Genomic DNA, 15,896 nt, shown 5'->3' on the forward strand with positions numbered 1-15,896 from the left:
GCCTAGTTGAACATTTTCATGTATTTTAAATCAAATAAAAAATCGAATCAAATCAAGAGCACAAACTGGGATCATACCACCCATTTCTCGATTGGGCCCATAGACTAGCACTAGCCTACATATAATAAAATATAACCGAGAGGCCCCATAACCTACTAGACGTACTCATACAACAATTCCATCACTTGATGGCGCTGTATACCACATGACCATGTGACCGCATGTGACCATATCAAGAGGCGGGGTTTGAATGTGACAATTTAGCTAACACAATGTAACCATCTCAACTGTCCAATACAACTGACTGTAAAACCGCAGACTAACTTGGTATTCATTACTCCTTTCAACTGCTCACCACAAATGAAACGGATATCAAATGGTAGAAAACAGATTGTCAACAAAACGGGACCGCTGAGAGGACAGGGCCAGAGAACAGTCATAGTCATATGAGGTGGGTAGCTCGTTTGGTGTGCAACATCGGGAGAATATTACTGCATACATGGTTTGGATGGTTATTAAATGCGAGAAGGGCATATTTATACCGGGCAATATTTTTGGGGGTTAAGTCGGAGACTAGGTTTATGCGGTCAGGACACTTTGGTGAGACAGGGGTTTATCCCAAATACCCCGTATTGTTTTTTTTTCTCGGCTGAAAGATCCGCTGCCTTGTTGCTAGGAAACCTTTGACAGCTCTGAGATTTAATTTAAAAGTGATAGTGAATGACCAAGGCCTGCGGACTCCTCGGCTGAAACAGGCTCGAGCGCACTGATTTATATACTCACCACCACCAGACTGCTTCTGTCTAATCTACCGCGCGTGCTTCTCATGCGATGTAAATTGTAGACTACGTTATCCATGTGTAAACATAGCCATATCATGTTAACCATCAAACATCGTTCAATTCGCGAGTTATGTATGGACACTATGTTTGACAATAAAATATGGTACAGTAAAGTAGGTTAACATATCTAGCCTAGGCTACTTGTCCAAAGTTTGAAAAACTAGAAGTGTCATTTTCACTGGAGCAACATAAAAGGCAGGAATTTGACAGGACAGATGTGTAACGTAGTATCCCACCTCTCTCTCTCTCTCGTTCTCTTGGTGCCTATGGCCATGCATCTGAAGGTCACTCGGTGAACCAGTGGTGTAGTCAGAAATATTGATGGCAGGGCCAGCAAAAATGTAGGTGGGCCAAAATTGAGGCACTCAAATAATCATTAAATGATCACAAATGTATAGCGTATCCTACCTTAATGTAATCGATCACACACAACAAATCATCTAACATGTGATTTCACATTACAGACCAAATAGTATTGTAGGCCTATGTAAATCCATGACTCTTGCATTTAACATGATTTAACAATGATTTTGATGGCAGTGAGAGGACATGTAGCTCCTGCAATGCAGCATGTAGCAGCCAAAATCAGTATGTCCACCCTGTTGCCACATGGAGATGTGCCCTTCCACATTATTCAGAGCAACAAAGCTGAGCTCTTTAGAGGCTGTGCTCTCTTGGACAATGTTTACCTAAAGAACCACCACTGATATTCACCCCCAGCTGATGTATGACCTAGTACACTTGAAAAAAACAGGTGTCAAGGTCTTTACTAGGAAACTGAATGAAACTGTTCTGGGACAAAGCAAAAACTAAAATAAGAGGAACTCTGCCATACATCCACCAAGATCATGACCATCAGCCACCCAGAGAGATCAGCACCACTCTACACTACCGGGCCACATCCACAGAGGCCAGCTCCATCCTACACCATCGGCCCCATCCAGAGCGGCCAACACCACTCTGCACCATCGGGCCCCTTCCATAGAGGCTAGCTCGACCCTAAACCACCAGGCTCCTTCCAGAGAGGCCAGCTCCACCCTACAACATCGGGCCCCTTCCAGAGTGGACAGCACCCCCTTACCTCACTACCCATCCATGCTAACAGGAAAACACCTTAGTCAGAAGAGACCAACGGTCCAGCAAGACATCTAAGCAGAAGTGTCACGAAGAATAGAGCACCCTGCTGCAGCTGAACTCGACCAGATAAGGCATCTGGTGAACATTATTTGCAATAAAATTTGAAATAGAATTTGTTATTATGAGAAATAAAATTATTAGAAATACAGTCTATTATAATGATGAGCTCAGTTTTATATAAGCTAGTGCAGCCAGTGCAGAGACTTTGAAACTGGTGTAATGTGTGCAGCATTCTGTATGTTTTGCAGTTCACCAATGGCTTTCTTGGGTAGACCAGACAGGAGAGCATTAAAGTAGTCAAGCCTGCTTGTAATAAAATCATGGATGAGTCTCTCTGTATCAGCCTGAGATAGAAATGGCTCTGGTGACACAGAAATGTAAAGTTGTGTATTGTCTGGGTAGCAGTGAAAATCAGTGCCATGCTGCCAAGGTGTAACATATAAACTGAACAGTACCGGATCCAAAATTGAACCTTGTGGAACGCCACGTGGTATATATTTGCTCAGAGTTATGTTCACCAAGGGTGACAAACTCTCGACCTGTTAAATAGGTCCTAAACCAATTTAAAACTGGACCAGAGAGGCCAACCCACCTCTGCATTCTGTCCAGAAGGACATCATGGTTAACAGTGTTGAACACAGCACCTAAATCCAATGACAGAGAGCTGTTTGGCATTTGTGTTGGCTCTAGGATAAGTTACCACTTTAACTAAGGATGTCTGTGCTGTGGTGGGCATGAAAACCAGATAGGATTTTTAAATACAGTTGGCACTTAAATAATTTAGCTGTTTGAAAACCAATTTCTTCAGAATTTTGAAGAATGGAAGGTTGGAGATGGAGGTTGGAGCTGAAGATTCTAGATTACTTTTTCTTCAGAAGGGGTTTCACCATAGCAGTTTTTAGTGCAGTGGGGAAAGTGCCTGTGAACAGGGAGGGATTAACAATAGCTTGTACCTCTTCAGATATGCAATTAAAAACTGTTTTGAAGAAGGTGGTGGAGATAGGATCAAGAAGGCAAGTAGAAGGCTTAATAAGCTGTGATATCACTTTCCTGGGCATGTCTGTGTCAACCAGGGAAAATAACTCCATAGTGCCTTTGCGTGGTAGGCTAGGGCACATATCATCAAACTTCTCATCAGGTCTGGATTCCCAGCCTAACGTTTGTTATCTTATCTCTGAACTATGCTGCAAACTTATCACATTATATGTGGAGGAAAGTTCACATAGGTTTGTAGGGGTAGGAGTTATGGTCGAGAAGTGCACTCTCAAATTATTCTGATTATTAGTGATCAAGTTAGAAAACTGAGCCCATCTGGCATTTCCAATTGCTTTGTTAGATATGCCAAGTTGCTCTCTCAGAATATCATAGTGGACTTGCAACTTTGACATTCTCCACTTCCGCTCTGCCTTTTTGCAATTTCTCTTTAATTGATTTGTTTCCTCACTCAGCCAAGGGGTTCTACATTTCGATGTGGCCTTTTTCAACATTACTGGAGCTATGGCATCAATGGTTGCCCTTAATTTGCTATTAAAGTTATCAACTAAATTATCACAAGAGGAAGGCAGAATAGGTGATGATGTATTGTTCATACACTCAATCCAAATCTGTAGCAACTTCAGAGGTAAGATAGCATTTCTTAATAATGCGTTCAGTATTACCCTGGGCTATGGGCAACAAGGTAGTAAAAAATGCACAGTAGGCATCCCGAGTGGCGCAGTGGTCTAAGGCACTGCATCGCAGTGCTAGCGGTGCGTGTACGGTGTTTCCTCCGACACATTGGTGCGGCTGGCTTTCGGGTTGGATGGACATTGTGTCAAGAAGCAGTGCGGGTTGGGTTGTGTTTCGGAGGACGCATGTCTCTCGACCTTCGCCTCTCCCGAGTCCGTACGGAGTTGCAGCGATGAGACAAGACTGTAACTACTACCGATTGGATACCACGAAATTGGGGAGAAAAAAAGGGGTGAAAATACAAAGAAAAGAGAAATGCACAGTGGTGATCAGATAAAGCAACTTCAACTGTAGAGGATATGTCAATAGAAAGCCCTTTGGTAATAACCAGGTCCAGAGTATGTCTGCGGTTATCGGTGGGCCCAATAACTTGTTGGATAAAGTTCATAGAGTTCAAAAGATTAATAAATTCATTGGCCTTGGAGTCAGTCTCTTTGTCAACGTGAATATTAAAATCGCCAAACACAACGATTTTATCATAGTTCTCAAGGACATTAGTTCAGAGAAATCAGTAAAGAAAGTGGGGCAATACTCTGCTGGCCTATACAGGGTTATAGCCAGCACTGGTGGCTGACATTTAAACAGTATAGCATGATACTCAAAAGACTCAAAGTCACCAAATGAAATGTCCTTACAGCTGAGAGCATTAGTAAAAATAGAGGCTGTCCCCCCACCCTTTTCCCTTTTCTGATAGTATAAAAAGCTGTAGTCTGGCGGGGAGGCTTCAATAAGAGAGATACTGCAGTCTGAAGACTGCATGTTTCTCACAAGAACATGGCTATCAATTTTGCGCTCAGTAATGAGGTCATTCACGAGAAAGGTTTTACAAGTGATTGCTCTAACATTTTAAAAGCTCCATATTCAATAAGTGTAGGCCACTCGGACTCTGGGGCAGGTAACCAATGGAATAACAACCAAATTATGAAAATTACAGCCACATTTTCTGTCAGTCTCCAATCGATCAGAATGGTAGGATATGACAATTTGTATAAACTCACTAGAAAGTGGCGTTAGAGGAACATAAATGAGGTTACTCACAATAACCACAGTGCCATTTCTACAGGAGTTGATATGCTTTCCAAGTCCTCTGTTGCTTATTCTGACAGGGAGGACTGGAGCACTACCAGACCCTATCAGTCAGTCTCTAAAACAGTTTGTGATGTTACTGGAAATAATCCTGGAACCCCTGCGATTAGGATGAATCCCATCTCTTTTTTAAAAACTGCTGATTGCTCCCACAGCAAATCAAAGTTGTCACAAAAGGAGACATTCCTGTCATTGTAAAGTTTCTTCAGGTACTCGTTTAGAGCAACGAGTCGGCTGAAATGTTCTGAACCCCTCCGATAGCACTGGAGATGGCCCTGTGCTAGTGTGGTGTTATAAAATATATATATGTAGTCCACCCTCAGTTCCTCAGATCGCCTAAAGCGAAAGTCATTAAAACCTACGTGAATGGGCCTCCCGAGTGGCGCAGCAGTCTAAGACACTGTATCGGTGTTAGTATAGCCTGGGGTTCGATCCCAGGCTGTGTCATTACCGGCCGTGACCGTGAGTCCCATAGGTCGGCGCACAATTTGCCCAGCGTCGCCCGGGTTAAGCGAGGGTTTGGCCGGGGGGGCTTTACTTGGCACATCGTGCTCTAGCGACTCCTTGTGGCAGGCCGGACACCTGCAGGCTGACTTCGGTCGTCTGTTGAACGGTATTTCCTCCGACACATTGGTGCAGCTGGCTTCTGGGATAAGCGAGCAGGTGTTAAGAAGCACGGTTTGGCGGGTCATGTTGCTGAGGATGCATCACTCGATCTTCGCCTGTCCCGAGCCCGTTGGGGAGTTGCAGCGATGAGACAAGATCGTAATCACAAAATTCCGATGGCGTTGGAAACCCCAGGAAGGTGGAAGATGGCCCAAGCCCCTTCTGTCTTGAGTCAGCGACCTGCTGAACTGTGGTGGCCACCGGCTGGTGGTATACTCCCAAGATCCGTGCTGACTCCCGGGGCTGGTAGGTCCGTCTCAAGTGGGCCAAAGATGTTTGATAGCTGGATTTGATCTTCTCAGATAGATGAAGGGTGGTCAGACTGCCTTCCCTATCTCCTACACCTTGCGAGTGTCTAGTCTCCCATGGGCTGCGGAGTTGAGCTTAACATTTGTCCGTTGGATTGGGGCAGATCAACTCCGCCCGACTCATCGACAGCTTTGCTATAGGAGACATTTATAAGTGAGATTCGGTTTGCCTGGGCTACAGCAAGGTTGTGTACTTAGAAAGCAGGCAATCCTTCTCTCGCAGCCTAGCGAGCAGTCGGAGGATCTCTTCCCTAAGCTGCTTGATGGTGGTGCATTTAGTGCAAACAAATCCCTGTCCCAGTTTTCAGTTACGCCTTATCTTCATCTTGTGATTGTGTGGAAATCATCTCACACCCAGCCGTGGATAAAAACACCAGTGGGCTAGCACTGCTAGCGTTAGCCTGCTTCGTTTTCCTGATGGCTATCAGCTAAATGCTACTTAACAGGAATCCGGAACACAAACTTGCAGTACCAGCCTTAAAGGCTAACCGCGTCACGGAATCCGTAGCAATAAAACTTTAGCTATGATTTAAAAGAAAACTATTTCATAAAAACATCAAACTGAGTGTAGACAGTACACTGTTCTGTTGCGCGCACTGATGATGTATGTAGCCTCAAACAAAGCTCATGAAATTCGTAGCACAGCTAATCTTAGATAATATTAATATTCAGTGTTAGACATTTCTGACTCACTTTTACAGCACCATCGATGATACAGCAGTAGGAATACAAGGATATAACATCTATAAAAAAGACAGGAATGTCTACGGGGGAGGTGTTGATGTACAGTTGAAGTCGGAAGTTTACATACACCTTAGCCAAATACATTTAAACTCAGTTTTTCACTATTCCTGACATTGAATCCTAGTAAAAATGCCCTGTCTTAGGTCAGTTAGGATCACCACTTTATTTTAAGAATGTGAAATGTCAGAATAATAGTAGAGAGCATGATTTATTTAAGCTTTTATTGCGTTCATCACATTCCCAGTGGGTCAGAAGTTTACATACACTCAATTAGTATTTGGGAGCATTGCCTTTAAATTGTTTAACTTGAGTCAAACATTTTGGGTAGCCTTCCACAAGCTTCCACAATAAGTTGGGTGAATTTTGGTCCATTCCTCCTGACAGAGCTGGTGTCATTGAGTCAGGTTTGTAGGCCTCCTTGCTCACACACACTTTTTCAGTTCTGCCCACAAATTTTCTATAGGATTGAGGTCAGGGCTTTGATGGCCACTCCAATAACTTGACTTGTCCTTAAGCCATTTTTCCACAACTTTGGAAGTATGCTTGGGGTCACTGTCCATTTGGAAGACCCATTTGCGACCAAGCTTTAACTTTCTGACTGATGTCTTGAGATGTTGCTTCAATATATCCACATCATTTGTCATCCTCATGATGCCATCTATTTTGTGAAGTGCACCAGTCCCTCCTGCAGCATGATGCTGCCACCCCCATGCTTCATGGTTGGGATGGTGTTCTTCGGCTTGCAAGCCTCCCCCTTTTTCCTCCAAACATAACGATGGTCATTATAGCCAAACAGTTATATTTTTGTTTCATCAGACCAGAGGACATTTCTCCAAAAAGTATGATCTTTGTCCCCATGCGCAGTTGCAAACTGTAGTCTGGCTTTTTTATGGCGGTTTTGGACCAGTGGCTTCTTCCTTGCTGAGCGGCTTTTCAGGTTATGTCGATATAGGACTCGTTTTACTGTGGATATAGATACTTTTGTACCTGTTTCCTCCAGCATCTTCACAAGGTCCTTTGCTGTTGTTCTGGGATTGATTTGCAGTTTTCGCACCAAAGTACGTTCATCTCTAGGAGACAGAATGCGTCTCCTTCCTGAGTGGTATGACGGCTGCGTGGTCCCATGGTGTTTATACTTGTGTATAGAGATCGACCGATTAATCGGAATGGCCGATTTGATTAGGGCCGATTTCCACGTTTTCATAACAATCGGCATTTTTGGACACCGATTATGGCCGATTACATTTACTCCACGAGGAGACTGCGTGGCAGGCTGACTACCTGTTACGCGAGTGCAGCAAGGAGCCAAGGTAAGTTGCTGGCTAGCATTAAACTTATCTTATAAAAAACAATCAATTTTAACATAATCACTAGTTAACTACACATGTTTGATGATATTACTAGTTTATCTAGCTTGTCATGCGTTGCATATAATCGATGCGGTGCCTGTTCATTTATCATCGAATCACAGCCTACTTTGCCAACGGGTGATGATTTAACAAGCACATTCGCGAAAAAAAGCACTGTCGTGGCACCAATGTGTACCTAACCATAAACATCAATGCCTTTCTTAAAATCAATACACAAGTATATATTTTTAAACCTGCATATTTAGTTAATATTGCCTGCTAGCATGCATTTCTTTTAACTAGGGAAATTGTGTCACTTCTCTTGCATTCTGTGCAAGCAGAGTCAGGGTATATGCAGCAGTTTGGGCTGCCTAGCTCATTGCGAACTGTGTGAAGACCATTTCTTCCTAACAAAGACCGTAATTAATTTGCCAGAATTGTACATAATTATGACATAACAATGAAGGTTGTGTAATGCAACAGCAATATTTAGACTTAGGGATGCCACCCGTTAGATAAAATACGTAACGGTTCCGTATTTCACTGAAAGAATAAACATTTTGTTTTCGAAATAATAGTTTCCGGATTTGACCATATTAAGTCATTAAGTCCATATTGAGTCTATGATTTGATATTTGATAGAGCAGTCTGACTGAGCGGTGGTAGGCAGCAGCTGGCTCGTAAGCATTCATTCAAACAGCACTTTCCTGCATTTGCCAGCAGCTCTTCACTGTGCTTCAAGCATTGCGCTGTTTATGACTTCAAGCCTATCAACTCCCGAGATTAGGCTGGCAATAATCGGTATCGCCTTTTTTCGGTCCTCCAATAATCGGTAGTGGCGTTGAAAAATCATAATCGGTCGATCTCTACTTGCGTACTATTGTTTGTACAGATGAACGTGGTACCTTCAGGCGTTTGGAAATTGCTCCCAAGGATGAACCAGACTTGTGGAGGTCTACAATTTTTTTATGAGGTCTTGGCTGATTTTCTTTTGGTTTTCCCATGATGTCAAGCAAAGAGGCACTGAGTTTGAAGGTAGGCCTTGAAATACATCCACAGGTATACTTTCAATTAACTCCAATGATGTCAATTAGCTTATCAGAAGCTTCTAAAGCCATGACATCATTTTCTGGAATTTTCAAAGCTGTTTAAAGGCACAGTCAACTTAGTGTATGTACACTTCTGGCCCACTGGAATTGTGAATTATAAGTGAAATAATCTGTCTGTAAACAATTGTTGGAAAAATGACTTGTGTCATGCACAAAGTAGTTGTCCTAACCGACTTGCCAAAACTATAGTTTGTTAACAAGAAATTTGTGGAGTGGTTGAAAAACGAGTTTTAATGACTCCAAACTAAGTGTATGTAAACTTCCAACTTCAACTGTATATATTCAGAGCCACATTCCTGTAAAGCTTAAAGAGGATCTCATGACAAATTAAGTAGAAATGCTGTGGTTGCAGGTTCACCTACCTCATCTGAAGCCTCTTCTTTTAGGGTGCTGCTATAGGCCACCAAGTGCTCAAGAGGAACTGTGACTAATACCTGTAACATGACCCAGGTTATCACTCAACCAATTTAGAGTGTATTTTAATAGAGTTGTATCTGTTATATCCACTTGTATTGATCATATCTTCACCAATGCTACAGAGCTTTGCTCCAAAGTGAGTGTAGTGCACAAGTTCAAACACCACAGGGAACCGTTTCTGAGGAACAGGGGCATTCAGTGCCTCCAGGAGAGGGTGATGGACTCTTACAAACACTCGACCCACTCCTGTGCCCTCAGACCCAGCTCCACTGGGACACTCCTCACCTGTGTCTAGTGGGACACCAGGAGTACTGTGCAGATCACAGCGTAGTCACAAGGCTCCTGTCACAGCGTTGTAATAAGTCTCCTGACAGACTGACGCTATAGTTGAGACTAGGAGACTCATGGTGTTAATTTTTGAAAAGCAGACATAGTTGAAAGAAAAAGGTCTTATCTTTGTTTGTTTACAGTTGCAGTAACACTAGCACAAGTTGTAAAGTATTGTAAAGAAAACGAAACACTTGTTGTTGACTTGTATACTTAATGTATTTTCCTCGCAGTGGGATTGAAATTAAGGGGAGAGCAGTGTTATCGTGTGGACACTATATAAATAATTCCTACTTAATAGGTGGTGTACTTAACTGAAATATAGTAGTATTACTATTCATGGGAGCGTGGTTATTATGGACATTGGTGTTTACCCTGCTGTGATGTCATCACCCAGAGTTGGCACAGCATTAACAGGACGGTACCTAATGTTGAGTTGGGTATATCGCTCTCCCGTTTTTTTACAGTTTGTACCCCTTTATTTGTAGTTTGCAAGTAAAGGCAATGAACATCGAAACACCTGTGGATAATCCTTGTAAGTTTCCACAAGTACTATCCGGTAATACGGTCAGGTGCAGCAAAGGAAGACCAAGCAAAGCTGCAGCTGGCGCAAAACAAAGCAGCACGCCTTGCCCTTAACTGCACACACAGAACTAACATCAACAACATGCATGATAGTCGTTCATGGTTGTTGAGAAATTGACTACTAATATTCTAGTCTTTTTAAGAAACATTTGTGAGTTCAAAATGCCTAACCACTTCTATAATGTATTTGCATACACTTCAAACAGATTTACTTGCATTTGGAAAGCATTTGTTACATTACAGCCGTATTCTAAAATGTATTAAATCGTTTTTTCCCCCTCATCAATCTACACACAATACCCCATAATGACAAAGCAAAAGCAAATGTTTGCTAATTTATAAAAAAAATAATAATAATGAAATATCACATTTACATAAGTATTCAGATCCTTTACTCAGTACTTTGTTAAAGCACCTTTGACAGAGATTACAGCCTCAAATCTTCTTGGGTATGACACGACAAGCTTAGCACACCTGTATTTGGGGAGTTTCTCCCATTCTTCTCATCAGATCCTCTCAAGCTCTGTCAGGTTGGATGTTCAGTGTTGCTGCACAGCTATTTTCAGGTCTCTCCAGAGATGTTCGATCGTGTTTAAGTCCAGGCTCTGGCTGGGCCACTCAAGAACATTCAGAGACTTGTCCCGAAGCCACTCCTGCGTTGTCTTAGCTATGTGCTTAGGGTCGTTGTCCTGTTGGAAGGTGAACCTTCGCTCCAGTCTGAGGTCCTGAGTTCTCTGGAGCAGGTTTTCATCAATGATCTCTCTGTACTTTGCTCCGTTCATCTTTGCCTTGACCCTGACTAGTTTCCCAGTCCCTGCCGCTGAAAAACATCCCCACAGCATGATTCTGCCACCACCATGCTTCACAGTAGGGATGATGCCATGTTTCCTCCAGACGTGATGCTTGGAATTCAGGCCAAAGAGCTCAATCTTGGTTTCATCAGACCAGAGAATCTTGTAGGTGTCTTTTGGTAACTCCAAGTGGGCTGTCATGTGCCTTTTGACTGAGGAGTGGCTTCCGTCTGGCCACTCTACCATAAAGGCCTAATTGGTTGAGTGCTGCAGAGATAGTCGTCCTTATGGAAGGTTCTCCCATCTCCACAAAGGAACTCTGGAGCTCTGACAGAGTGACAACAGAATGACAACTGCGACCTGGCCAAGATAAAGCAAAGGAGTGCGACAAAAACAACAACACAGAGTTACACATGGGATAAACAAACGTACAGGCAATAACACAATAGAAAAATCTGTATACAGTGTGTGCAAATGAAGTAAGGAGGTAAGGCAATAAATAGGCCATAGTGGCGAAGTAATAACAATTCAGCAATTAACACTGGAGTGATAGATGTGCACATGGGGATGTGCACTTAGAAATACTGGTGTTCAAAAGCGCAGAAAAAAACTAAAACAGCTAAAACAATATGGGATGAGGTAGGTAGTTGGTTGGATGGGCTATTTACAGAGATGGGCTATGTACAGCTGCAGCGGTTGGTAAGCTGCTCTGACAGCTGATGCTTAAAGTTAGTGAGGGAGATATGTCTCCAACTTCAGTGATTTTTGCAATTCGTTCCAGTCATTGGCAGCAGAGAACTGGAAGGAAAGTCGGCCAAATGAGGTGTTGGCTTTGGGGATGACCAGTGAAATATACCTGCTGGAGCGTGCGCTACGGGTGGGTGTTGCCATGGTGACCAGTGAGCTGAGATAAGGCGGAGCTTTACCTAGCAAAGACTTAATTCATTAATTCAACTAGGCCTATGGTTTATTATGTGTCTATGAGAGTCACATGTTTAGATCTTTGGACACTGTGTTAACCTCCAAACGAGCTTCAACACCATACAACACTCCTTCCGTGACCTCCAACTGCTCTTAAATGCTAGTTAAACAAAATGCATGATTGCTGTCCGCACCCGCCCGACTAGCATCACTACCCTGGATGGTTCTGACCTAGAATATGTGGACAACTACAAATACCTAGGTGTCTGGCTAGACTGTTAACTCTCCTTCCAGACTCATATTAAACATCTCCAATACAAAATCAAATCTAGAAATGGCTTTCTATTTCGCAACAAAGCCTCCTTCACTCACGCCGCCAAACTTAACCTAGTAAAACTGACTATCCTACCAATCCTCGACTTCGGCGATGTCATCTACAAAATAGCTTCCAATACTCTACTCAGCAAACTGGATGCAGTCTATCACAGTGCCATCCGTTTCGTTACCAAAGCCCCTTATACCACCCACCACTGCGACCTGTATGCTCTAGTCGGCTGGCCCTCGCTAAATATTCATCGCCAGACTCACTGGCTCCGGGTCATCTATAAATCTATGCTAGGTAAAGCTCCGCCTTATCTCAGCTCACTGGTCACGATAACAACACCCACCCGTAGCACTCGCTCCAGCAGGTATATCTCACTGGTCATCCCCAAAGCCAACACCTCCTTTGGCCGCCTTTCCTTCCAGTTCTCTGATGCCAGTGACTGGAACGAATTGCAAAAATCGCTGAAGCTGGAGACTTATATTTCCCTCACTAACTTTAAACATCAGCTATCTGAGCAGCTAACCGATCGCTGCAGCTGTACATAGTCCATCTGTAAATAGCCCACCCAATCTACCTACCTCATCCCCATATTGTTTTTATTTACTTTTCTGCTCTTTTGCACACCTGTATCTCTACTTGTACATCATCATCTGCTCATCTATCACTCCAGTGTTAATCTGCTAAATTGTAATTACTTCGCTACTATGGCCTATTTATTGCCTACCTCCTCAAGCCATTTGCACACACTGTATATAGACTTTCTTTTATTCTATTGTGTTATTGACTGTACGCTTCTTTATTCCATGTGTAACTCTGTGTTGTTCTTTGTGTCGCACTGCTTTGCTTTATCTTGGCTAGGTTAAATAAAGGTGAAATATTTTTTTTATTAAAAAAATATTCTTAACCACAGAGAGTCAGTAGGAAGCTCAGGTCATGGTCTTTCTTGGCTGATTGCTAATTCACAAAGTGCCTTTGCTTCATTCTATTCATTTAACCTGAAGTGCCTCGCAGTTTCAAGTGGACTTTCAGTCTGCTTTGTATTAGGGGTTAGCAGTTAATTGATCCAAATGGATTAATTGAAATATGCCTTATCTGTTTCTCTTTCCAGGCTAATGCAGGAAGTAACTGCAGCCCTAAGGAATCACAGAATACTGTTCCACATCTTCTCTCCTTCTCCGGGAGCATGCCATCTGAACCTTGTGTCAGGTAAATCTGTAAGCTGGTGAATCCGTGCACACACACACACACACACACACACACACACACACACACACACACACACACACACACACACACACACACACACACACACACACACACACACACACACACACACACACACACACACACACACACACACACACACACACACACACACACACAAGTGAATCACACACACAGCCCTACTAATGTTTCCAGCATTTTGTAATCGGGTGTGACTCATTTTGCTCTTAGAGTTTGCAATGCAATCTGCAGTGTTAGCTCACCACATATACTGCAGTTAACTAACCTCCAACCAACCTTGGTTTGGCATTGCTGATCTGAGCTTTGGTGGGGCAGCATGTTGGGCAGGTGTGTTCGCAGTCAACCCCTCCCCTCCACACACACGCCTGTCATATTATAATCCTGACTCTGCCTCTCAGCCTGTGGCGACCTGTCCCTCATTCATGGGGTATTACTCTGTCAGGGCCACACACACTGCAGGTAGAGGGACAGGCTGTTCCTCAGGGCCTTGTCCAGCCCGGACAGAGAGTTAGGGAGGAGCAGCCCGGTGACAATGTTGAACTACAGCTGCTGGGCCTTGGAGGTGGCCAGCAGGGGGCTCCAGTGCTTTACCACGAAACACACACACACACACACACACACACCAGACTTGTGTTCACATACTATCTTAAGGTGACAGACCAAACTGCAGAAAAAAGGACTGACAGCAAGTTAATAATAAACAGACTAGACTAATAAATAATAAACAGCTGGACTAATAAACAAACAAATATGAAATGGATAGATAGACAGCTAGGAGAACAAGAGACACAGACCAGGAGATGCGGCAGGTAGCCTAGCGGTTAAGAGTGTTGGGCCGGTAATGAAAAGTTGCTGGTTTGAATCCCTGACTTGAATAGGTGAAAAATCTGTCCATGTTACCTTGAGCAAGGCACATAACCCTAATTGCTCCTGTAAGTCGCTCTGGATAAGAGCGTCTGCTAAATGACTAAAATGAGATGAGCCGAGAGACAAGAGAGACCGAGATTTTCCCCCAGCCTTAACTGATGTCTCTCCCTTTCCCTATCTCCCCCACTCCCAGTGGGCAGGAGCTGGTAACAGACCAGAGGCTATGCCAGTCCAAGTCTCACCAGGACTCCGTCCTCTCCGCCCTCAATCAGCAGAGGAAGGATGGCCTACTCTGTGATGTCACCTTGGTCGCCGGCGATCAGAAGTTCCACGCCCATAAAGCGGTGCTGGCGGCGTGCAGCGATTACTTCCGGGTGAGTTTGGACCTGGGGAGGACACTACACTCTTAGAAAAAAATAGTTATTCAGGTGTCCTCATGGGAGAACCCTTTGAAGAACCCTTTAGCTGCTAGGTAGAACCCGTTTGGGTTCCTTGTAGAACCCTTTCCACAGAGGGTTCTACATGGAACCCAAAAGAGTTCTACTTGGAATCAAAAAGTGTTCTACCTAGAACTAAAAAGGGTTCTTCTATGGGTACAGCCCCAAAAAACTTTTGGAACCCTTTTTTTCTAAGAGTGTAGTTTGAAGATGTATTGTCACGTGCACGAGTACAGTGAAATGCCTTTCTTGCAAGCTCTTTCCCAACAATGCAATAATCAATATCACTATTACTAATAAAGTAAAGTAGAACAAAAACACACGAGAAATAGAAATAATAAGAACAGGAGAAAGTAAGTAAGCTATATACAGGGTCAGTTCCAGGGTCAGTGCCAATACCATACAATGTGCAGGGATACTGAAGTGGTTAGGAGTAGATGTGTATAGGGTGTAAGGTGACTAGACATCAGAATATATATGATTTTATTTCTTTATTTTTATTTCACTTTTATTTAACCAGGTAGGCCAGTTGAGAACAAGTTCTCATTTACAACTGCGACCTGGCCAAGATAAAGCAAAGCAGTGCGACAAAAACAACGACACAGAGTTACACATAAACAAACGCACAGTCAATAACACAAAAGAAAATAAAAATAGAAAGATCTATCTACAGTGTGTGCAAATGTAGAAGAGTAGGGAGGTAGGCAATAAATAGGCCATAGAGGTGAAAATAATTACAATTTAGCATTAATACTGGAGTGATATATGTGCAGATGATGATGTGCAAGTAGAGATACTGGGGTGCAAAAGAGCAAGAGGGTAGGAAATAATATGGGGATGAGGAAGTCGGGTGTGCTATTTACAGATTGGCTGTGTACAGGTACAGTGATCGGTAAGCTGCTCTGACAGCTGATGCTTAAAGTTAGAGAGGGAGATATAAGACCATGTGCAGTTGCATCAGAGATTTTTGCAATTCGTTCCAGTCATTGGCAGCAGAGAACTGGAAGGAAAG

General features: G+C 43.2%; 1 protein-coding gene across 1 annotated transcript in view; it reads left to right on the plus strand.

Moving 5' to 3' along the window:
• Window positions 1-250: 250 nt before the first annotated feature.
• LOC106605029 (kelch-like protein 32) overlaps window positions 251-15,896 on the plus strand; it is a 44,122-nt gene continuing 28,476 nt past the window's right edge. Inside the window, exons 1-3 of the mRNA XM_014200255.3 lie at window positions 251-451; window positions 13,444-13,541; window positions 14,641-14,821. Of these exons, the coding sequence (XP_014055730.2) occupies window positions 13,519-13,541; window positions 14,641-14,821 (204 nt within the window). The 5' untranslated portion in view covers window positions 251-451; window positions 13,444-13,518. The remainder of the gene's footprint in view (window positions 452-13,443; window positions 13,542-14,640; window positions 14,822-15,896) is intronic.

Source organism: Salmo salar, chromosome 05 (assembly GCF_965601325.2).
Source record: "Salmo salar chromosome 05, fSalSal1, whole genome shotgun sequence".
In the NCBI taxonomy this organism is placed as follows: domain Eukaryota; kingdom Metazoa; phylum Chordata; class Actinopteri; order Salmoniformes; family Salmonidae; genus Salmo; species Salmo salar.